At 36.2% G+C, this 26,934-nt stretch overlaps 1 protein-coding gene across 1 annotated transcript in view; it reads right to left on the reverse strand.

Annotated features, from left to right (window-relative positions):
- Positions 1 to 26,934, reverse strand: part of LOC140169186 (uncharacterized) — a 144,915-nt gene that overhangs the window by 107,517 nt on the left and 10,464 nt on the right. The window contains exons 4-5 of the mRNA XM_072192444.1: positions 16,752 to 16,859; positions 9,903 to 10,076 (exon numbers count right to left, since the gene is read on the reverse strand). Of these exons, the coding sequence (XP_072048545.1) occupies positions 9,903 to 10,076; positions 16,752 to 16,859 (282 nt within the window). The remainder of the gene's footprint in view (positions 1 to 9,902; positions 10,077 to 16,751; positions 16,860 to 26,934) is intronic.

Consider the following 26,934-nt stretch of genomic DNA (forward strand, 5'->3'; position numbering starts at 1 on the left):
CTGGCAATACTGTATAGAAGGAAATATTTTCCGAACTCAAATTTAAAATTTAAATTCACATACTAAGTGTTCTTAGGTTAATTTTAACCTTAATATTGCGTTCATTCCACAATAATTTTAAAGGTGTGTACTATTTTTAAGACTTGTAAAAAAGCTGGAAATATCTAAATATTGTCATATTAAACGCCAGCTATGGCAACACCCATATGGCTTAGAATAACACTGACCATCCCAGATGATCAAATTGAATATGAAATTAACTTTCTTTCTAAAAGATATGTTCCATATGAAGGTGAAGTTTCATTTTCATATCTTTTAACTTACTGGCGAGACTTGTGTTCATTTTTGAAAAAATAGAAAATATCTGGCAACACTGTATAAACTGATGTTTTACCCCCCCCATCAAAATAACTTTTTCATAAGGCCAATGTATCATCTCAACATGACGAGGTCGATGTTTCTTTCTTTATTATAGAAATGCAATTTGGTATTTTTATAACTTTTAAAAAGTTGAAAATATCCACAAATCACAATAAAACCCCAATTATGGCAACACCCATGTGGTTTAGAACAACACTGACCATTATAACTGATCAAATTTGATATGAATAAAAACTATCTTTCTTCTAAATGTTCCTTGAAAGGATGATGTTTCATTTTCACATCATTTAACTTAAGGTGAGATTTGTGTTGAATTTCGAAAAATAGGAAAATGTCTGGCAACACTGTATATACAGATGTGTTTTCCCCAAGCTCAAATGTAACTTTTAATAAGACCAATGTATCATCTCAACATGCTGTGGTTGATGTTGAAATCGAGCACTACCATATGGTTTATGAGCTATACAAAGTTGGTATATTTTCATACTTTGAAAAATTGAAAAACACCCTATTTCAAATAAATGGTATAACCCACCCTGACATCTGGTGATTATTTTTATACTTTCAATGCGGCATCTAAGGTTTGACCTATTCATACCTTATAAAGAAAACAGTATATATATATTGTGTATATTAGTAACACTGGCTTCAAAACTTGACAAATTGACTGCTGAAAAATGCAAAATTGTGAAAATAGGCCTAAAATGAAAATTTGGCTGTTACCATGGCAACGGGATATTTTTCCCAAATTTATTTCATGTGTGTTTGTTTCAGGTCAAGGTGCATCAAATATGAAAGTTTAAAGGAAATCCATTTTTTGACCGTGGCAAACATTTTAAAAAAATTCTCCAAAATAACAGATAATGCCTCTTAAGCATCATAGATATTTCCCCTAGTTCTCACTGAAACAATCTCATGCTCACAAATATTCTCATGTTGCAGACAGAGAAGGTCATTAACCCTGTGAAGACGATTACGGATCAACAACCATGTACTGTGTTGCAGGAAATCGAACCTAAGCAAAAATGGTGCAAGGCGAGTGCTTTTGCCACTACAACAGCCCATCATCCGAAGTTGAAGCTGCTAAGGGCTTTGCTTGTCCTAGTCCGACCGACCATCCCAGCAGTCCCAACCGTAGAACTTTTTTTAAAAAAAAAAAAAAAGGTTTTTTTTTACAGTTTTCCCCGAAAATGACATGAAGATATGAAAGAAATGTTGTAAAATACCATTCCCTGCATGTTTCCCCTATCCAGTCGTACCTGGCCAAGGGTTTCAAAAATTTTTATTTCGTATTATCATTCTCAGCATCTACATGAGTAAAACACTGTTGAACTTTAAAATGCAGTTTGTGTCAAATAAAGTAGGATTTACCTTGAATTTGTCTTTGGTGGAAATTCTATGGTCAGTGAGTGTTTTACATACAAACAAGTACTTCACATTATACTTTTGGTATTTAAAAACGATATAAGGGGAAAAAACCCTTGTTTTGAAAGACCGAACCAACTTCTAAAGGTGATCTATAGACAAGCAGACAATTTTTCTTGTTGTTTTTTTGCCTAACTTGAGTGTTTAGATACACCATCACCTCAAAGAAAACAGGCCTCTTCAAAGTGATGTGTATCACAGACCAGGTGCAGGTGTTGAATTTCTACTTCTTCATGAATAATGCTATTCCAGTTCAAATCCATACACCCCCTAAAGAAGACATAATCTTAATATCCCACACAGGGGATGTAGATTTCAAACGGAGTCCACTATTCCCATTTGAACATCATACTCCCTGTGTGGAAGATTAAGGTCATGTCTTCCATTTAGGGGGTGTATGGATTTCAACTAGATCAGCCTATACTTCTCAACCTTCAAAAAAGCCAAGTAAGAGAACAGCACCTCTTCCTTTAAATTTCCTGAACTTAAGTTCCTAAGGAATAATTTGCGACAGTTCACCAGCATATGAAATTATGTACTTTAAATTAATAGTACAGCAAAAATATAGATGTTTACATTTAGGAAGCTTCTGAAAAATATATTATCACAGAGCAAGTGTTGTGTCAACTTCTTGTTCATGAAAACAAATTGATCCTTAATAAGCCTGTTAACAATAATATACTAATGGTAGCGCAGCACATATAAGGTATATTGATGTCTATATATAGACAGTCAGTCTTCCACCAAGGGACAGGTTTCCACATCACAGAGCCGTATGCGTTGAATTTAACAGTTAGCGAGTCGACGGTATAAAGTGGCTGTAGATGACTTGGAGAGGAGTTGAAAATAAGGCGACAAAATAGCAGCTGATTTGGAATTTGCTTACAATGTAACTCTCTCCACGTAGATGTCGACTGCAGACGACAAGTTTCAATTTATTTTTTGATAATTCAAAAATTTTCAGAATTGTAAATATTCATGTCTATATTTGGAATCAGCATAAATGCATTAAAATGAGTACAAAATTAAACAAGCCCAGTATTGATTCAGTGGTTCTTAAGACAGCTCTTGATATTTTGCGAAAATATCTCAAAACTGGGCTTTTTATATTGAATCCTATGGCTAGCAGGCAGAGCATTAATGTCTCGAATAATATTGGGCCTTATAGCATACTAAATGCTACGGAAATAGGAACTTAATGTTCTGTTGGAGCTCATGCAGCATTTAACCCCCTGAGCACTACCTGCCGATCTAACATTGCCTCTGATTAGTCAATTACATGATATCTTCATTTTAATCAGATGGAGCTTTGCAAATAATTCACAACAATTTTTTTGTGTGGTGAAATTATTTTACAATGTTGCAGATTGGTCCAATTGATAATGAAAACTTATTTTTGACCGATCGACAGGTAGTTCTCATAAAGTTAACAAAACCAGTATTTAATTGCATTACAATTGAGCTGGAGTTGCTACTTTATTAATTCACATATCAAATTTCCATGTGGAAACGTACATGTTTAATTCTGAGTGTGCGACGTCTGTAAATGTTAGTCTACGGGTCTCAGTTTTGTTTATAATGTAAACTATTTATTCAGTTGTGGAAGTATACAATAGAAGTAGTTGAAATTAAAGTTGTATCTATTTCGTTGATGATGCAATAGTAGTTTTGCAGTAATTGTTTTGATGTCGCCAAAAGCAGCGAAATCATTCAATAAAAAATTCTTATAAAAACCTTTCACGATTGTATCTCAATTTTACAAATGTATATCTAAATTCTTTACAAAACAACAATTAATACATGCTATTCATGCCACATTATGTGCTGCAAGAATGACAAAACTTACCATTTCAGCACGAACCAAGTGCAAATTACATGTACATAGATAGAGAAACAATGGTCTCAATTAACAAAGACTTGAAATGCATCCCATAAGAGCTACATGTAGCCCTTTTTAGGTTTCACACCACCAAATTGAAGTCATGTCTTTTTGTAAACAAAACAAAATCAAGTGGTGTAGTCATCAGTTGTGGAATATCATTTTCTCTATTACAGACTATTTAAAAAACCTGTTGTTTTTTCACATTAAATTGCTTTTTCACTACCATTCAATCATGTAGATTTCTTTTTGACAAGTGGGAAAGAGGGCCATCTAACATTGTGGAGCCAGGGCCACTTTTACAATTAAAATTTGGATACAAGAGGCACAGTGAGCAATTTTAGTTAAATACTCACACAAATGAATATTTGACTGACCGTGTCCCATATATGCACAACCTGGCATTATCTGTAGCACAACAACATTAGGCTATATTCCATCTAAAATCCACACTACCGCTGTGGTAGATCGCTGTGGAAGATTTTTCACAGGGGAGTATGATTTTCAAATGGAATGAATACATTAGCAGCTCCATTTGAAACTCACCCTCCCTCTGTGGAAGATTCAGGTTGAATCTTTCTCAGAGGGTATATACAATTCAAATGGAGCTGCATAATGTGTTCATTCCATTTGAAATTATACTCCCCTGTGGAAGATATTTGAAAATCTTCCACAGGGGTAGTGTGGATTTTAAATGGAATAGCCCATTTTGAGGGTGTGCAATATGATCATACAATGCAAGCAATCCTGATTCATGGTGGCATCACCATGGTTTTGGAGCTCTTATGATCCATTCAAGTCTTTGTTAAATATACAACCTATATAATCACAAGAGACATTCGTATCATCAATGTTTCATGGAAGGGAGGATATATTGAGAAGGCGCCATTTTTACATACCCGTATTGGTACACGACTCATATATAATGAAGGCTGATGAGTGTATGAGTTAGAGTGAGCAAAGAATAAATGAGGGAAAAAGTCAGAACACATAGTTTAGTAGCACCGCACTTGTACATCCGTTTAGAAGGGAACAATTTTCCAGCATTAGGCTATACCAGTTAAAATCCATACACCCCCATGGAAGACATGACTTTAATCTCCCACACAGAGGGTGTAGATTTTAAATGGAGTCACCCATTCAACTGGAATAGCCCATTGGCTGTCATTAAGAAGATCTTTTTGTCAAAGATTTCATAATAGTGAATAGAATTTGTAAAAGAAAATGCACAAGTTAAGATTTCAAAGTGAATGGTTATCTTTAAGGGGTACTACACCCTATGATAAATTGTGACTATTTTTGCATTTTCTCAAAAATAATAACACACTGTAACAAAGTTATGTATATTATTGGGGCAAGGAATCCAATTACTACACTGAAATTTCAGTGACTCAAGACAAGCGGTTCAGTATATATGATAGAAAATGAGGTACATTCTAGCGGTACCTCTTTTCTTATCATAAATAACGAACCACGTGTCGTGGGTCACTGAAATTCAGTGTAATAATTGGACTCATTGCCACTATAATATACATAAATTTTGTTACCACTGTGTTATTAGTTTTTGAAAAATGCAAAAATAGACACAAGTTTATAGAGGGGTGTAGTACCCCCTTAATCAAATTAAATGCTGTCAATGAGGATATAATTATAAGGGCAATAAAGCCCTATCTACAATAGCTGCCCTATAGACATTTGACGATTTCTGTATTCTATATATTGTACATATCTACAAACACAAAACCTGGCAGCTATTGCAGATTTAGAAACATCCATTATTTTCTGGCGGCATAGGAAACGCAACACGTGACGTACGAGGCTGGCGAAGATACAGGGCTGACAGCCCCATTCAAAATACACGGTTAGCAATTACAAATGGAAAATTAACATACTTGCAGTGTGGTACACTGTCGTACCCCGACGGTTTTAGAGTAAGATAATTTTGCTTTGACACCACATAACAAATTTAGAATTGTTTGTGAAGATTTCATGATTATGTGTTAATCCAATGGCGAGCTCAAAAATGGCGATATCGCTTCCATCACCGCCTGATTATTTTGTCACATGTGAGCTGAATATTTGGTTAGAGATCCATGTATTCCCATCCCCAAATTCTGATCATATTTCAGTTAAACAAATGATGTGACTAAAGTTTGTTCGGCTTATAAATGGCGAAAAAAAATAAGACTCCTAACATGCTTGTTACGTAATGTGTGACTGGCGCACACTTATGTGAATTTATGTGAGAGTAAGTTCGGACTTTATTGACTCAAGCAATAACAAAAACCAAATAATTTTTGCCAATTATAAGCCGAGCAAACTTTATATACCTGCTTTACCTGGGTTAGGGTGGTAAATTTGAGAAGAATCTATCAATATTATATCAAAAATAATCGGGTAAAAGTGTTCCCTTTACAAATAGATGTACATGTATACTATGCAACTACGAATACATACATTAGTAAAAGCACACAAACTGCTTTTAATCTGATATTTTTTCTGTCTCAAAAATACATAATTTTGATTGACAAATAAAAAACAATTACCTGTGCTAAAAAATAACCACTTACACATCTCTACAATTTGGTTCTATTTATGAAAATAGCCAAATTATCACCCTCTAAGAATTATTTTGATTGGTTATAATGATATGAGGACTATAATTGACTTGAGCCAATCAGGGATATGGTAAGAAAAGTCTTAATGGGGCTCTTACGGTTAAAATTACCAAGAGATATTAAAGCTATATTTTGATTGGTTACTCAGATGATTATATCATTTAATTAACCAATCAGGAGCACTATTAGAAAAGCAGTAGTACCCATGTGTGATGAAGCAAAGTGAGTCTTGTCAGGCAAAACAAATCTTTTTTTTTTTACTCTGTAACTCCATTTGATTTGTATACACTGCAATACACTGCAATTGTATACGCTGCAACTTCCCATCAAGATAGAACTCAATGGTTCAGATGTAATGATTTTAAGTCAATGCAATTAAATTTAACAAGGACAAAATCAACAGCACTTTTTTGACCATACTATCTGAAAATCAATTTGGTGACTTTTCATTTATTTTGCTTGATTTCATCACATGTAGGATTTTCTGTTGTTTTAAATTTTCATACTTTTCACAGCCCCCCCCTCCCTGCAGTGTGTCAAATTCAGCCCAAAAGCAACTAGTCTGCAGGACAAGCTGCTCCAAAAATAACCTATCCGGCCTGAAAGTAACCTGTCCATATCTGTGCTTGGGCATGTGCTGTCTTAGCGTCTAGTTATCAGTGGACAAAATTTTCAAGATGGGCAAACTTGCAAAATCGTCCAGCTGATCTGTTAACAAAATGACTTTACCAGGACATGTGTGCGCACAGAAAGTTGTATTTGTAATGCTGAAATGGGCCGCAATGAGGATAATTGTAGCCCTATAAAGGCCAAACAATGTCACAAATTTGGTCATTTTTGTCCTGGTATTTCGGTGGTCGGTATGGCACTACTAGTTATAGTGGCAACATTTCAGGGCATCGGTTGGATGGGCTGGTTAGGAAACACACTGCCCCCTGGTAATTTCAGAACGGCCAATCTAAATGTTTTAAATAAAATTGACTCACAGGCTTTAATGTGTAGCTGTTTGGAACTGTGAATAAAGGAATCGCAACCTTTTCAGAACTGAGAAATAAAATTAATACCGCCAAAATATCATGCTATACAGTACATGAAATGATAAAGCTAAATTAGTCATTTGTCATAAAATATAATAAAAATATTATATTTTCTACTTCGTATTCTTCCCCAAAGCCTCTAATTTGGTGAACACTCCATCAAAATTGAACTTATCTTTGCCAAAATACAATTATTTATACATTTTATGATTTGTAGACAATGTCAGTAAAATACAGAAGATGAGTTTAACCCTTAATATTTTGATCGTATCTCGAAATAAACTTTAGCGACATTAGCCTCATCTTGCTGCTTGATTGTGATATGTGATATGATCTACTCTAACCACACCAAAGGTGACAATTATGAAATTGATAAACGGGATAAAGCACAGTGCAAAAAACAATAAAATACATAATGAAAATGTCATCAAAAAGCTCATAACTTTGTAACCAAATGTGCTTCGGACATACAGATTTCTGCAATAGCATGCTTGGCTACCGAGCACGGTCATGACGATGATAACTCAATTGTCAAAATTACCTCCTTTGGAATAAGATTGCGTCACATATCACTACGAACCACAACATGCTCATCTATCAGGGTGCAGTTTTTTAACCTCAATACATTTGTACATTCATTGAATGACCTTTCAAAATTTGGGTACAAAAACTCATACTCTGTAACTAGAGGTTAAATTTTGCAATATGATTGTTTAATTGAGGTTATTGAACTATGCCATTGGGATGAGGCCATTGTGGTATGTGTATGATGATGCAGTGACCGTAAGTTGTATTGTGGTGAATATTGGTTTACATCCCTAAAGGCGACATGGTCTTATAGTCTGTGTGTTAAGCCACTGTGTCATGAATATCACCTCAATTGGAAAAACGGAATCATTTCGCCGTTCAAATAGAGATGTCATTTATTGTATAGCGCGATATTTTTAACGGTATAATTTTTTGGGATTTTAATTGTTCTGAGCAGCTTTGCAATTTCTTGTCTTTATGATTTCAAACGCTACACATTAGAGCCTATGGCTCAAAATAATTTGCCATTTTTAAATTTGCGATTTTGAAACCATGAAAAATGTGAAAATAAAAACTGTGTGAAAATTTCAAACGAGACAGTATTTGAGATGCTACGGAAGTGGTTAATTTTTGCATGCACGATAATTTGATTTTTTTTTTTTTAAAAAAGAAGACAAAAAAAACAACACATGTATTTGCGTAGGTATACCAAAAAATCTATAAAAAAATTAATAATCTTTTCACTATCTTATTTATTTTTGTACGGATTATTAGTCAAATATGCCTGAAGTTCCAAATACATGGTGAATACTATTTCAATGTGGCACACTATTTGTCATTTTTTTATCCACACAAATTGATTTGATAAAGTACTTCTTTCTCTTCAGGCATTTTAGTGTAAAAATATATTTTCTGTACTTTTTTGATGAGGTGATGTCATCAATGGGCTATTCCAGTTAAAATCCATGCACCCCTATGAAAGACTTGGTCTTAATCTTCTACACAGGGAGTTAAAATGGCATTACCTAAATTTCAGATTACCACCATTTGAAATCTACATCCTCTGTGTGGGAGATTAAGGTCATGTCTTCCATAGGGGATACGGAAGACAACTGGAAAAGTCCAATACAAGCAACTCTAAATTCTAATACATCAAAAAAGATGTGAATATGCCTTTGGCAATGGTATTTTTAGTTTTATAATGTGCATGAATATCATGATATGCAATGCATCCTATTGTAAACGTATAGCTCATAAAAGCACACAAAGGTATTTAGACAACACAAAAACAACCCAATACGGCAAATTTTCCATAGCATTCTGCACGGGCTCTACAGAGTCTCAAGTTCTCCTCAGTCTAACTTCTTTTAAGGGGGTACTACACCCTTCAATAAATGTGTGACTATTTTTGCATTTTTCTCAAAAACTAATAACACCCTGGTAACAAAAGTTATGTATATTATAGGGGCAAGGAATCCAATTACTACACTGGAATTTCAGTGACCCAAGACAAGCGGTTCAATACTTGTGATAGAAAATGAGGTACCGCTAGGATGTACCTTATTTCATATCATATTTACTGAACCGCTTGTCTTGATTCACTGAAATTTCAGTGTAGTAATTGGACTCCTTGCCCCAATAATATACATAACTTCTGTTACCAGTGTGTAATTAATTTTGAAAATAGTCTAAATTTACCACAGGGTGTAGTACCCCTTAATTTGATCACATACTGTGGAACACCCTGTACAATTATTTAATAACTTCATAATAAAAACAACATATAACATCATCACAGAATACATGATTCTATAGTCTGTTCTGTATAAGGTGAAACATGACCTACACAAAAATGCATGGATCTTACCCAAGTTGGACAAAGGTCATGTTGCCAACTTATGGTAGAACACACTTTAGTTGTTAGAGAAGACAAGGATGGAACATTGGCAATGCATTGCATTGCACATGGTGTATGAAATTAAAAAAATGGACGGGGTCACATTCCACCTTATGCTGAACACACTATCTACTTACCCCTGTCTGATAAGATGGCGGCCGTTGAGCCATTTGGTAACCAGCCTGGCTAGCGGTGATAACCTCGCGGATTGGAGGTGGTACCATCGAAGGTGAAAGGTCAACAATGGTTGTTGCACCCATGAGGGCGCTTCGTACAATCTCCTCCACAACGAGGAGATCCACAGGATCATTCTGTAAATTAAGAATATATAAAAAGATCACAAATCGTAATTCATATCAGTGCTATATTGATTAGAGAGTAACATTTCACCTAATGTTTGTTTAGTGATACATCTGTGCAACAGCCAATTTACCAAGATGGGTCAATTGGTCGAGTAATCCCCTGCAGTTGCTTTTAATATTGGCCAGAAAGGTTTTATTTGGCCTAGAGATACAAGTTTAAAAGTTTATGTGGCACACATTTTTGCTGGTTTATTCATTTTTTTGTATTTTGTTTTTCCAAAGGTGATGCTATCTTCAGTAGATAGTAGATAACATTTTAGTGCTATCTTCAGTAGATAGCTTCACAATTTAGTGCTATCTTCAGTAGATAGCTTCACAATTTAGTGCTATCATCAGTAGACAACTTCACAATTTAGTGCTATCTTCAGTAGATATCTTCCAAATTTAGTGATATCATCAGTAGATAGCTTCACAATTAATGCTATATTCAATAGATAGCTCTACAATTTAGTGCTATCTTGAGTAGATAGCTTCACAATTTAGTGCTACCTTCAGTAGATAGCTTCACAATTTAGTGCTATCTTCAGTAGATAGCTTCACAATTAATGCTATATTCAATAGATAGCTCTACAATTTAGTGCTATCATCAGTAGATAGCTTCACAATTTAGTGCTATCTTCAGTAGATAGCTTCAAAATTTAATGCCAGCTTCAGTAGATAGCTTCACAATTTATTGCTATCTTCAGTAGATATCTTCCAAATTTAGTGCTATCATCAGTAGATAGCTTCACAATTAATGCTATATTCAATAGATAGCTCTACAATTTAGTGCTATCTTCAGTAGATAGCTTCACAATTTAATGCTAGCTTCAGTAGATAGCTTCACAATTTATTGCTATCTTCAGTAGATATCTTCCAAATTTAGTGCTATCATCAGTAGATAGCTTCACAATTAATGCTATATTCAATAGATAGCTCTACAATTTAGTGCTATCTTCAGTAGATAGCTTCACAATTTAGTGCTATCTTCAGTAGACAGCTTCACAATTTAGTGCTATTTTCAGTAGATAGCTTCACAATTTATAGCTATCTTCAGTAGATATCTTCCAAATTTAGTGCTATCATCAGTAGATAGCTTCACAATTAATGCTATATTCAATAGATAGCTCTACAATTTAGTGCTATCTTCAGTAGATAGCTTCACAATTTAATGCTATCTTCAGTAGATAGCTTCACAATTTAGTGCTATTTTCAGTAGATAGCTTCACAATTTATAGCAGCTATTTTTCAGTATATAGCTTCCAAATTAATGCTATCTTCAGTAGATAGCTTCACAATTTAGTGCTATCTTCAGTAGATAGCTTCACAATTTAGTGCTATTTTCAGTAGATAGCTTCACAATTTATAGCAGCTATTTTTCAGTATATAGCTTCCAAATTAATGCTATCTTCAGTAGATAGCTTCACAATTTAGTGCTATCTTCAGTAGATAGCTTCACAATTTAGTGCTATTTTCAGTAGATAGCTTCACAATTTATAGCAGCTATCTTCAGTAGATATCTTCCAAATTTAGTGCTATCATCAGTAGATAGCTTCACAATTAATGCTATATTCAATAGATAGCTCTACAATTTAGTGCTATCTTCAGTAGATAGCTTCACAATTTAGTGCTATCTTCAATAGATAGCTCTACAATTTAGTGCTATCTTCAGTAGATAGCTTCACAATTTAGTGCTATCTTCAGTAGATAGCTTCACAATTTAGTGCTATCTTCAGTAGATAGCTTCACAATTTAATGCTATTTTCAGTAGATAGCTTCACAATTTATAGCTATCTTCAGTAGATATCTTCCAAATTTAGTGCTATCATCAGTAGATAGCTTCACAATTAATGCTATACTCAATAGATAGCTCTACAATTTAGTGCTATCTTCAGTAGATAGCTTCACAATTTAGTGCTATCTTCAGTAGATAGGTTCACAATTTAGTGCTATTTTCAGTAGATAGCTTCACAATTTATAGCAGCTATTTTTCAGTATATAGCTTCCAAATTAATGCTATCTTCAGTAGATAGCTTCACAATTTATTACTATCTTCAGTAGATAGCTTCACAATTTAGTGCTATCATCAGTAGATAGCTTCACAATTTAGTGCTATCATCAGTAGATAGCTTCAAAATTTAGTGCTATCTTCAGTAGATAGCTTCACAATTTAGTGCTATCTTCAGTAGATAGCTTCCCAATTTAGTGCTATCTTCAGTAGATAGCTTCACAATTTAGTGCTATCTTCAGTAGACAACTTCACAATTTAGTGCTATCTTCAGTAGATAGCTTTAAAATGTGATGCTATCTTTAACAGATAGCTTCAAAATGTAGTGCTATCTTCAGACATATGTAATGTTTGTAGTAAGCTTCAAAATTCAATCTTGAATGTGATGCTTTCACAATAAATATTCAAATGAAGCTACGTTAATACTCGCATTGATGATGTTACAATCTTGTTTAAAATTCCCCTAAGGAATATTTTTCATTTTCTACAAATATTTGTCCTATCCAGCTGAAGGTCATCGCATAGCATTACAAAGCCATCAAACTAACAGAGATATGATTTATGGTGCGAGGACACTGCCATTGATGCCTAGCAAATCATCGCCACGTTAGCGTCATCATCATCAATGGCTTATTGGCATTTCCCACGAGGCATAACCGGTGCAATTGAATTATCACGCCAGTATCAAGTGATTACTAAATGAGCCTAATAATCAAGTGCAGTATAGCTTGCAATTTCAGTACTCTACTGCACAGGGGGATATTTTAATGATATTAAATTTTCACCTGTTTTACAGTTTTCAGTTTCTATTAGGCAACCAAAAAAAGTTTTATGAACCTGACCAACCCAGATTTTGCACTTTGGGAGAATTTTATTTGTTTTTACTTTTGCTGAAATTGTGTAAAATCAGCCACTTTTTGGCCAAAATGTATTGATTTTGCCTGACAAATATGTTTGCAAAAAATAGTCATTTTGTTTTTTAATTTTTCATTCTTCTGGTGATATTTTAGAGTCACTTTACCTTTCAAATTGTTTTTTTTTTAAATCCTGACCTAAATCCTGACCGACCCAACTTCAAAAGCCATTGCCTGTATTGGAGTAATATCACCAATAACTGTCAAACCATTGAAGCCAATTGGTTGATTGACAGCTAAACATGGGTCCCGATTTGAGAAAAAAATCCCTAAACATGGGTCCCGATTTTTTAAAACAAGGCGGTTCTCGAACCACGAGTCTCGCCTGCTTTTGCAACCGCCTGCTTTTGCGATTACTTTCAGTAGAAGTAAATGAATTTCGCAACCGCCTGCTTTCGCGATTACTTTTGATAGAAGTAAATGAACCTGCAACAACCCATGGTGAACCCGAAATGACCTTCCAAAAATTTGGCTCTAAATGTTGCCCACAAAGTTTCATGGCAATCTGACAGTTTTTACTCATTTGACCTCAGATGACCCCTGGTGATCCCGAACTGATCTCCCACTACTTTGGCTTTAAATGTTGCCTGTACCCACCAAGTTTCATGCCCATACGACAGTTTTTACTAATTTGACCTCAGATGACCCCTGGTGACCCCGAAATGATCTTCCAAAAATGTGGCTTGAAATGTTGACTGTACCCACCAAGTTTCATGCCCATACGACAGTTTTTACTAATTTGACCTCGGATGACCCCTGGTGACCCGAAATGATCTTCCAAAATTTGGCTTTAAATGTTGACTGTACCCACCAAGTTTCATGCCCATATGACAGTTATTACTAATTTGACCTCAGATGACCCCTGGTGACCCCGAAATGATCTTCCAAAAATTTGGCTTTAATTGTTGACTGTACACATCAAGTTTCATGCCTATACAACAGTTATTACTAATTTGACCTCTGGTGACCTCGAAATGACCTTCCAAAAATTTGGCTTTAAATGTTGACTGTACCCACCAAGTTTCATGCCCATACGACAGTTTTGACTAATTTGACCTCAGATGACCTCTGGTGACCTCGAAATGACCCTCCAAAAATTTGGCTTTAAATGTTGACTGTACCCACCAAGTTTCATGGCAATACGACAGTTTTTACTCATTTGACCTCAGATGACCCCTGGTGATCCCGAAATGATCTCCCAAAAATTTGGCTTTAAATGTTGCCTGTACCCACCAAGTTTCATGCCCCTACGACAGTTTTTACTACTTTGACCTCAGATGACCCCTGGTGACCCCAAAATGACCTTCCAAAAATTTGGCTTGAAATGTTGACTGTACCCACCAAGTTTCATGCCCATACGACAGTTTTACTAATTTGACCTCGGATGACCCCTGGTGACCCGAAATGATCTTCCAAAATTTGGCTTTAAATGTTGACTGTACCCACCAAGTTTCATGCCCATATGACAGTTATTACTAATTTGACCTCAGATGACCCCTGGTGACCCCGAAATGATCTTCCAAAAATTTGGCTTTAATTGTTGACTGTACACACCAAGTTTCATGCCTATACAACAGTTATTACTAATTTGACCTCTGGTGACCTCGAAATGACCTTCCAAAAATTTGGCTTTAAATGTTGACTGTACCCACCAAGTTTCATGCCCATACGACAGTTTTGACTAATTTGACCTCAGATGACCTCTGGTGACCTCGAAAAGACCCTCCAAAAATTTGGCTTTAAATGTTGACTGTACCCACCAAGTTTCATGCCCATACGACAATTTTTACTAATTTGACCTCAGATGACCCCTGGTGACCTCAAAATGACCTTCCAAAAATTTGGCTTTAAATGTTGACTGTACCTACCAAGTTTCATGCCCATACAACAGTTTTTACTAATTTGACCTCGGATGACCTCTGGTGACCTCGAAATGACCTTCCAAAATTTGGCTTTAAATGTTGACTGTACCCACCAAGTTTCATGCCCATCGACAGTTTTTACTAATTTGACCTCAGATGACCTCTGGTGACCTCGAAATGACCTTCCAAAAATTTGGCTTTAAATGTTGACTGTATTCACCAGGTTTCATACCCATACGACAGTTTTTACTAATTTGACCTAAGATGACCCCTGGATGACCTCAGTGACCTTGAACCACTAACCAATACAAACTGGTTCTGTCTCGGGTCAAGGTGCACCCACCCACCAAGTTTGAGGAATGTGCGACTCCTAGTCTCCGAGAAAATAGGCGGAAGGCAAACTTTAACCAAAACTTTAACCAAATTTGTCACATACACACACACACACGCACGCACGCACACCCCCTCTTGTAAATGCCGCCAAGTGTGGAGGTGTGTGTATATTCCAACTGGGGAGATTCACACACCCACATTCAAACTGGGGAGATTTTTTTACACAAATCTCACAGCAACCGCCATACTGTGGAGGTTGCTCTAATCAGAAAATGACAGGTGGTATACCCCCTCTATGGCCCAAAACCCCATTTTTGAGCTTATCTTCAACTGTGGAGCTCCACGGTTGTGAGCAGACTCCACAGTGTGAATGTGACAAGACACACACACCTCCACAGTTGGAGGCATTTACAAACGCACACATACACACGGAAAAGTGATCATATAGTCTCCTGCCTTATCAGGCGAGACAAAAATGGTCAAAAACTATCAAATCAGCTGTTGTTAAGGTAAAAGAATCAAACATAGATCCCGCTTTGAGAAATAAAATGGGCAAAAACTGTCAAATCAGTTGATTTTTAGGTAATAAAATCAAACTACTGAAGCCCAGTGGTTGATTGGCAACCGGTAAACCCAATTAAATTTTGGGGTAATGGTTGGGCCAATCAGAAAAAACGTACTTGGAGCTTGTCACCAGATCGTTTGTTTAGTAACAAAGGAGCACAAGCCGACTGGGACTAAGACTAACCAGTCATAACCTCATATGAAAATTGTATCACATGGTCCTACCTTGCTCCTCAGAGAATTCATATTTTATAGTGGCTATTTTGTTAACTTTCTTGATAAAAATTTCCCCCATCCATTTGCAGGGACTATTTTAGAATAAAAGGTGGTGAATCGCCGTCCACTCCCATATTCGTTGAGTCCAATTGGGTTCAACTTATGACCCATTGGCTCAAAATCCCTCAACTACACCATAATATATTTGCAGGTTTTAAAAATATATGGTCTGAAGATAACTAAAAACAATTTGAAATTAAAAACCTGCCAAGACACTTTTCTCCACATCATGACACATAATAATCCACTTTTTTTGCGGTTTAAAGATTCCCATACTCAATAATGGAGTGTTAATATACTTGGCCCATATAGAGATAGTTTAGTGCATGAAAAGAGTGCTAGTTTTACTCTGCTTTTGTTAAATTTGAAGTATTTCATATACTGAAACACTTCGACATGGAAAATGCTTTTAAGACTGACTAGCACATTAGCAAAGAGTTTTTTCACTACACATAAATTGCACTGAAACTCAAGTGGTTATTTTCGCATAGAAATTTTGTTGCAATTTTGGACAAAAAAAACCTTTTGTGTGTTCGTATTTTCACAAAAATTGATGCATTACCAATGGTTATTACTTGCCAATAGTTCATATTCACATCAGGTTAAATTTGTGACCTAACCTGTTAGCAAAAATAAAATCCTCGCAAAAATGACCACTTCTACAGTATTATTTTGCGGAAATACTTACCTTGCTAGAATTCTGTGGTTTAACTGAGAGTTGTAAATTAGGTCTGCCTTCGAATGAGGCATTGACTTGTAGTAACTCCTCATGGATATTCTGTACTTTGACTTGTACCTGTATCAGGGAAGGAATAAGGGAAGGTGAAAAAAGATGAAATGACGATAATCAGTTTTACTTATATTAAAACAAAACATGTGCAAAAACACTCATACATACTGTACAGATCTGCCTTATGTCACTTTATAGCCTTGACATAAGGCGACGAAAAAAGAAAACCCTGTTCTACGGGCCCGACCGACCCAGATTTTAAACAAATTGGGAACAAAATTTTTCCTGTACAAATGAATGCCAACCCAAATTTCGGAAATTTCAGGAACAAATTTGTTTTTGTATTTTCTCAAATTGCAAATTATTTACAGATTTTGGTGATATTTGGGTCATTTAAAAAAAAGAAAAGAAAAAAAAAAAGGCCGACCGACCGACCCGAGTCCGTAGAACAGGGTTTCTTTTTTTCGTTGCCTAACTGGAATTTTAGGCACAAACTTAAAGTGCTCTCCCGTAAAAATCTCATCAACAAAATAAGGGAACAGACCCATAATTCTTGTTGAACTCTATTTGTATGTGAATTACCTTAAGGTGAAGGAGCCCATCTGTGCCATTAGGCGAATCTTTGTGGTATAACAATTTCTTTGATGACTCTGAATTTGAAATATGTATCCTTGGAGGACTCTTGTGATGTCACAATTCCAAGTTTTATTTTAATTTCATAAAACTACATTTGTGATGCAAAGCAAGAGCATCCTTAGAAAGCAGCATTTGACACTCAAGAACTGGTGCTGAGACTTACCAGACATAAAGTTCCTAATTCTTCAGAGTTATATATCATGTGGAGTGAACGCAAAAGTATTAAATAATCACCAGGCCCGTAACCGGGGAGGGTGGGAGGGTCGCCAAAGGCCTCAGAAATCCCCTTATATGACCCAAAAAGTCCCATTTGAGGTATTACATGCCTTTTTGGTCAAAAAGGTCCAAATTTTGAAATAAATCCACCCCTCCCCAAGTCCAAAAATGTCCAAATTTTATTTAAAAAAGTCCACTTTTTCAAAATCAGCCCCCACCAAATAAATCCTGGTTATCATGGTTATGGGCCTTATAATCACACTGATTGGCTAAACTACAATCATGACATTAAGACAGTTGACCAATGGTTGATGGCGATCATTGATGTTGTAGAAGGGGTAGAGGCTTTGCTTCTCTTATACACCAAATGATCACCATTGGGCTATTCCATTTAAAATCCTCACTACTCCTGTGGAAGATTTAGCTTAAGTCTTCCACAGAAGGAGTATAAGTTTTGAATAGAAGAGACAATTGGGTAACTTCCATTTGAAATACTCACTCCAGTTGTGGAAGATATATGTAAAGCCATAATACAGGTTGGAGTAAGGGTTTCAAAATGATTAACTGAAACCTGTTACATTTGAGAAACATACTCTCCCTGTGGAAGATATTTCCAAAATCTTCCACAGGGGGAATGTGGATTTTAAATGGAATGGCCCATTGCATACCCTGAACTCTGAACAATTAAGAAATGTAAAAGATGGTACTTACTGTATATCCTCTAATAAACGCCGGGTGTAAAATTCTCGAAATGGGGGGGGGGGGTATTAGAGGATATACTGTATACACAAGAAACAAGAGCACCAATGGCGCTGTGGCTCTGTGCTTTATGGTGACAGTGAAAGTTGAATGTGCAACAGGTGAAATCATTTGAGTATATGTGACGTATTACATTCAATGGGTACATCTGGTCGGTTGGTAGCTATCTCATTTGCAGAGCATACAATGATACATCAATCAATTTTGGGAATTACTATTGAGCCACGTGGAGCGAAACGGGTGGAATTGGATGGAAAAGGGTCCAAATGGGTCTAAACTAATCAAAATGTATCAAAATAGGCCTATGTCAAGAATAGTGTTAGTCTGAATAAGGATTTGGCTCTAATTGGTGACTACCCACCAAGTTTCAGACTAAATACAACAGTCAGAGATGTCACAAGCTGCCCCAAAAAAATCCTGAACTTGCTAAGCATAGCGAGCGGAACTCTTGCCCAGCACGGCCATGGGGTCCCCTTAAGGGTCCCCGGTGGAGTCCAGATGGTTTATGCACATTAAGCACCACAGGAAAGGCCATGCGGTTCTCGAACCACAAGTCTCGCCTGCTTTTGTGACCGCCTGCTTTTGCGATAACTTTTGGTAGAGAGGTAAATGAATTTGGCGGTTATCGGCTGGGCACGATTATCTGGCTGATGGTAACTGTACCCACCAAGTTTCATGCCCATGCAACAGTTTTTACTAATATGACCTCAGATGACCCCTGCAGGTGGCCCTGAAATGACCTTCTAAAAAGTTGGCTCTAAATGTTGACTGTACCCCCCGTGCTAAGTTTCATGCCCATATGACAGTTTTTACTAATTAGACCTCAGATGACCCCTGATGGCCTCGAACTGACCTTCCAAAAATTTGGCTTTAAATGTTGACTGTACCCACCAAGTTTCATGCCCATACGACAGTTTTTACTAATTTGACCTCAGATGACCCCTGGTGACTCGAAATGACCTTCCAAATATTTGGTTTTAAATGTTGACTCTACCCACCAAGTTTCATGCCCGTGCAACAGTTTTTACTAATTTGACCTCAGATGACCCCTGGTGACCCTGAAATGACCTTCCAAAAATTTGGCTTTAAATGTTGACTATACCCACCAAGTTTCATGCCCATCCGACAGTTTTACTAATTTGACCTCAGATGACCCTGGTAACCTCAAAATGACCTTCCAAAATTTGGCTTTAAATGTTGACTGTACCCACCAAGTTTCATGCCCATCCGACAGTTTTACTAATTTGACCTCAGATGACCCCGAAATGACCTTCCAAAAATTTGGCTTGAAATGTTGACTGTACCCACCAAGTTTCATGCCCATACGACAGTTTTACTAATTTGACCTCAGATGACCCTGGTGACCCCAAAATGACCTTCCAAAAATTTGGCTTTAAATGGCGGGGTTCAGGGGCCCACCTTACAAATTTGCAATCAAATTTGGCAATACCAAAGAACTATTTCATCAAAGTAATAAATCAAAACAGAAAGATGCTTCCTTTACGAGTTATCACTCATTGAAAGTGCTACTTTGCTATACTTTACATGGAAAGCGACTATCTTAAAGTCGTCATATTTCCTTGGTACATGACCGATATGTTATTTGGATATGTGATGCACAGTTGAAAAATAATTATTAAAAGATTTGGTGACCTCAGTTGACCTTTGACCTTTGACCTTTTATGTGACCTTTGACCTCACGAAATTGGATAAAGTATGTTGCGCTGAAAATCTAATCAGGTCGAGAACCTCTGGCCACGCAACTCCCCACCAAGTTACATCACTGTACCCCATACGGACCTCCAGATAATCTGTTCACAAGGTATTCTGCTTATTACGCATATATTATGCAAATTAGGTACTTAATTACCATATTTTACGCTCAAAATCTAATCAGGTCGAGAACCTCTGGCCCCGCTACTCCTCACCAAGTTACGTCACTGTACCCCATACGGATCTCCAGATAAGGTGTTCACAAGGGTTTTTTGCTTGATATGCATCAAATACGCATTTAAAATTATGCAAATTAGGTACTTATTTAGCATATTTTGCGCTGAAAATCTAATCAGGTCGAGAACATCTGGCCACGCTACTCCCCACCAAGTTACGTCACTGCACCCCATACGGATCTCCAGATAAGCTGTTCACAAGGGGTTTTTTGCTTGATACGCATCAAATACGCATAAATTATGCAAATTAGGTACTTAATTAGCATATTTTGCGCTGATAATCTGATCAGGTCGAGAACATCTGGCCACGCTTACTCCCCACCAAGTTACGCCACTGTATTTCTATACGGATCTCCAAATAATCTGTTCACAAGGTATTTTGCTTATTACGCATAAATTATGCAAATTAGGTACTTAATTACCATATTTTGCGCTGACTGAACCTACCAAGTTTCATGCCCATATGACAGTTTTACTAATTTGACCTCAGATGACCCCGAAATGACCTTCCAAAAATTCGACTCCAATGTCGACTGTATCCACCAAGTTTCACGCCCATCCAGTAGTTTTTACTAATTTGACCTCAGATGACCCCGAAACGACCTCCCGAAAATTTGGCTATAAATGTTGACTGTACCTACCAAATTTCATGCCCATAGGCCTACTAGTTGTTATTAGTTTCCGAAAGCAGCCATAGGTTCAAATAATTGATCTTTGTAACTTTTTTTCTGATCAGGGAATACTAAAAAAAAAAGTGATTTCCCCCCCCCTGCTGTCATTGATTGCTTGCCATTCCTTTTGATTTCTCTCAAAATTTAGCTCATGATTAATATTGCACAGCCTATAGTAAAAGATGAAACTTTGCAACTTGCAATCAATGATTTCTGAAACCACTAATTTCAGTCACATTTGAATTCAATTATTATTATTATTATTATATTATGTACATTTATTATGTTCATTATCCAACATTATTTTGACCTTTTCTATTACTGCCACCCCCTAATGACCTTGTGAATTATTCATTCATAACTGTGACGACCTTGAGACCATCCAATCAGAACAGATCAGAATCGATCAATACGCCATAGGTCATGACCTCCTGATTGTAAACATAAAACAAGCAAGCTGCCTGCAGTCCAAAATCATGGCGAGATCGGGGACCATCGACGTAACATCGATCAAATAAACCTTGGTCTTGAATTTCTTAAGAAGTCCTGGCCTAAAAACCATGTTGTTTTTCAAGAGAAAACATATCAATCTTTGATATTCTGAAGTATAAAATTGTTGTGCAAAGTGGAACATCATTTATTTAGACTGTTTTTGCTATGGAAAAATACGGAAATTGTTCAATATTGCGAAGTGGGGTAAAGTAAAATCTCATTGAAAATATAATTTTCCCTCAGAATCATGTCCACAATATGATTAAATTGACTTTTTAAAACTATATTCCAACAAAAATACAATGAGTGTGATGAAATACGAACATTTTTCATGACTTTGGGTCCGTGTTTTGCACAAAATTGAGGTCACAAAAATATGTGCACTTTGCAAGGAAAAATAGTCCATTAGGAAATTCATTTACCCGATTCATTAGTTCAGATTTATTCAAGATTCAGACATGTTCTTGACCATTTTTTGACATTCCTCAACCATTTCTTTATTTAAATTGTAAAGAAATAGTTAAGAAAAGTTATGAAATAGTAGTAACTTATTCTGTATGATACATCTACCTGAATCTGAACTGAATCTTAAGACATTACCCTCCGTTGGTTTCCGTCACTTTTACGCAACTTAAATTATACAGACCAAAATAATCTCTAGCACACACGGGGTACCACAAAACAACTCGTTCATCGTGGCTTTTTTACCAAAAAATCATATTTTATCGACAGTATTTGAAATCTACCTGGAGTGCAATCGATTAAATAATAAATAAGCAAAATTTAGAAACAAATTTCAAGACCAAATATCAAACAGACAAACATCCTTAGCATAAAAACCAACGCCCGAATTGGCTCTCTAATTATTGCGATCAGTTAGGCCCTTTTAGCTTCGCTCAGAGCCAAAAACTACTATAGTAAGGTAACTTAGAAGTGATTAACTCAATGCATCATTTAAGCAAAGATGGCATTTCAGCATAGGAAGTACTGTAGTCTTTTTTTTTGTTTTTGGCTGGGTTAATTTTTTGTGATTTTATTAAATCTGGACAGTTCAATTGGTGTTTAATTCCTCTTTCCAAATAAATGAATATATTCACAGTAAGCACTATGTATAAATAAACTACTTTCGCGGGGTCAAAAAATTTGTGGTTGCCTGTTCAACCGTGAAAATGAAACCCCTGCGAAAATTTCCCGCTGTACAGTACTGTACAAATAACTGATGTGATACTTCCTACATAGGGAAGATAGTATCAGAGATGTGTGAATTATTAAACAGTGTTTGCAATCAGTAGAATACTGACAGATTTTATCAGACAAAAAGGTCAGATCCTCATTGCATTTTGTGGTAATAGTATCTGTGTTCACTACTATGGTGGTATTTATTCTAGCGGTTTTATATGACAGTTTCTTATTCTGTCATATCAAATAAACATGATTAAACCAAGATAGGGATGATCATCAAATTTTCAAATTGGATATTGATCATATTTCACATGGAAATTGTTAATTTAGAAAGGTGATATATTTAACTTAAAAAATAAGGGGTCAACCAATGTCTTTTGGACAAAAATGAACAAAGTTATGGGCAAATGTGACATGATCAAGGAGAATGAGTCGCATGTCGGCCCTGGTCGAAAGTGAGTTTTACACATGTTTCTAAAGAGGACATTTAGAGCTTTCAGAAACTGAAAACCCCATGTTGATCGACTTTTCTTTCTGAAGTTACGCCAATTTATCAATCGCTGAAAACAACATAAAACAAAAGAATTTTAACACTTTCTTTGCCAATATCTCAAAATCAATATTAGCGACATCCGACTCATTTCCCTTGATCGTGTCACAAATGTCTTTTTCCAAATTCTGTGACCTGTACCTTACAATAAATTACTGTACAAAAAGGCAAGTAATGCAGCATTTTCCAGCATAGCAATCTATTTTACACAAAAGCGTTTTTATATGAAAAAATCTTACTTTCACTGTATGATAACTTCTGTATCAAGGTATACCAAACGACACTTTTTGACTTTCTACTTAAGTTTCTGAAAATGACACCTTGCTTGTTGAAATCAGATACAGTAAAAATGTTTTATGAGGCAAAACAAGCTCAGAATTCTTTTTATATTCTTTATATTTTTTCATCTTCTTTCATTGTTATCTGCCAATGAAGCTGGCCGCGAAGTGGTCTGTTTCGATGTGATGGGTCACATATTGTCTTCAGTAGATAGCAAATGCTGTCTTCAGTAGATAGCAAATGCTGTCTTCAGTAGATAGCATTTACACTGTATACAGTAACGTAGATAGCAAATACTGTCTTCAGTAGATAGCAAATGCTGTCTTCAGTAGTGCAAAAAAGTCATACGAATCATAATTTAGGCCACTTTGCAAGAGCATTTTTGTGTTTCATTCTTTTTACCTATTATTTTTAATTAAAAATTAACTAACTGCTTTTAAGATTTACAAAATTCTGTTATTTTGTATACAAGAATATGCCTCTCAATGAGTCTTTCTGTTTATGTAACTGATTGATCTTACAATAATACATGTTTGTATAGCTGCTTGTATCAATAATATAGTTGCTCAAACTTTAATACTAATTATTATTGTTTTTGTAGAGGGTGTCTCTGTCATTCCTCTCTGACATAAACAGAAAGACTCATTGAGAGCCTATATGCTTGTAGACAGAATCATACAATATTTTATAAACACTCAGGGCAGTTCCTAGGGATTTTGCTGCCCTAGGCAAAGCCTCTCCCTGCTGCCCCACCAAAGCATACCAAAAAAGTGTTAAGGGGGTTACCCCTTGAAAACTCATCAGTTTTGACCTATTTGTATACTGCCCATGAGCGTTCTCTGTTTCTCTTTCTCTTTTCACCCCTTTTTTATTTTTCCTCCCATTTTCTTTTATCCGTCCTCATTTTTTCTTCCCTTTTCTTCCTCCATTCCTGGTTTTTTTTGCCCTTTTTTGCACCCCTCTGCGTTTGCCACCCTAGGTGCCTGCCTTACCTGGCCTAATGGTCGGAACGGGCCTGTAAACACTCATTTAGAGACATATAGGCCTACTTGTAGATGTTATTCTATGGCAGCTCAAAATATGTTCATTTACCTATAACTATTTTCATAATCCACCAAAAATTCGATTTCGACAAAAAGAGCACAAATATCCTTCTTCCTCTCACCTACAAATTTCACGTAAACATCACTCTCACTTTATAAATCAATTTCATCAAGCTCTTTAATTAGCAATTTTACAATCAAGGTTCCTCCAAAAATAGATGATAATTACTGGCCAGAAGTGAATCCACTGTCGCCTCCAGTGGTTTCAATTAGTTGTCTAGGTCATTTAAAAGGTGTAGGGTGAGAAGGATCCAGCAGTGCTACATGGAATATAAATTTGACACTCGAGTCAGTATGTAGCATTCAAGTGTTGTAGAGAAAGCAATGATAAGATACTATACTGCGCCAATAAAGTATCCTTACACTTGGAAAAATAATTACAATTTCAGTTTGTCACTTTTAAAACAGGATCTTCGTCTAATGCTTGTAACTAATCAAATGCTTGTAACTTTGCTTCTTGAAGTCACATTGGATTCAATGTGGTATCATAATGTGCAGGATTAGATAGTGTATCTATTAAAAACAACAAATATACCCCCATATTATTCAATTTGGAAGTTGTGATTATTTTTCCAAGTGTAAGGATACTTTATTGGCGCAGTATAGTATACTGATAGCTGAGCGTGTCACAATAAGCTATAGATGTGTCCAGAAATTGATTTTAAGATCCAGACAAAATGACGGCTCCTCTCTATTTAAAATGTGCACACATATTTTATTTATTGCTAACATTATGATTATTCTGCAACTATGATATAAAAGCTGAAATCTGATTTTAACTCACATGAGAATTGTACATGTATGTAAACCTGTGTAGTATCATTACATATTCCCATTATTTTGACCATGTGTTTCTAGTTTTATATAAGTAAAGGTAAAGGAGATAGCCCTCGAATTAACCCACGGCACCCATGGCATTTTGCCGTGGGTGCCCACCCCCACTGCCGTAATGCCCTCAAAATATGTCCTTTACCCATGGCAGTCACTTGCCGTGCCCTCTAATGAAGTTGCCGTCGTTGCCCCAGCCCTGCCCCTTCATTATAAAATCATCTATCTATGTTTGTGTTTTCTTCACTTTTGAGAAATTACCTTGCCTTTCTCAATTTTTCAACAGTTGCCATGATGTCCTCTTGAAATATTACAGACTGCCATGCTGCCTTGCCTTTTCAGTGAAAATCCAAGGCAATTTTCAACTTGCCCTAAAAAAGTTGCCGTGCCCCTTCAGATCCTTAATTCGAGGGCTGAAAGGAGACGATCCTGTATAAACAGTGATCGGAGTGCCCATCTCTCTTTCAATGGCGATTGGGCCAGACTCCTCCATGTAATGTTGCAATAGGGGGATCGCTACACCTCCTCCACAGCGAGTCTGTTACCTACCCAGCATTTAAGAATGCCGGTATCCATTTATACACCTGGGTGGAGAGCAGGGTTTGATTTAGAAAATAAAACAACACTGATTTTTTCCTCAAAATGGGCTGAATAACACAAAATTTTGCATGTACAGGCAAAATTCTACACGCACAGAGCCAAAGTTACATGCATTTGTGCATGTAAAACCCCTCTAAATCGAACACTGGTGGAGAGGAGTAATCGAGATAATGTGCCTTACTCAAGGGCACAACACAATAGCATCACCGGGGCTCGAACCCGCAACTTTCTGATTATGAGTCGGAGCCCGTTCCGCTCGGCACTGTGCTCCCGTAAATGTAAAAGGGTGAAAAGGCCATTCTATCATTGATTATGGAATACCTCTTTTTGGAATAATTCTGGAATATCTTGTACACAAGTATAACCCCTACCCTAATTATAACCCACCCTAATTATAACCCTAAGCCTAAACCACCCTAATTATAACCCTAACCTAAACCTAACCCTAAAACACAGGGTGCGCAGAGAACTATACCCTCTTTTAAAATAGAGTGAAAATCTGAGAAGAATGAACTTTCATTTTGTGGTGGTAAAATAATCCGCTCTTTTGAGATTGAACAATATAGGGTTTACCCGGTAGCTGGCACTCACTATACATCTGGAGTGAAATGTACCACTCCAAAAAGAGTTGCTCCAATTCCACTCTTTTACATATAACTGCTTTACGTTTCAAGACAAATTGTATGTTTTGCAGACATAAAGGAATTTTATTACTGTAAAACTTCTTTGATGTTGCGATGTCTGTTTATTTTATTTCAAGAATTTCTAGTATGGGCTGTAATTGCGAATAACTTAATAATGTATTGCGGGTGTGCCTTATTGGTGATATAAAAATCAGTCCCCAATTGTTAGTTTAAATGTCACATTAAAATGTCA

This window comes from Amphiura filiformis, chromosome 14, assembly GCF_039555335.1.
Source record: "Amphiura filiformis chromosome 14, Afil_fr2py, whole genome shotgun sequence".
Classification (NCBI taxonomy): Eukaryota; Metazoa; Echinodermata; class Ophiuroidea; order Amphilepidida; family Amphiuridae; genus Amphiura; species Amphiura filiformis.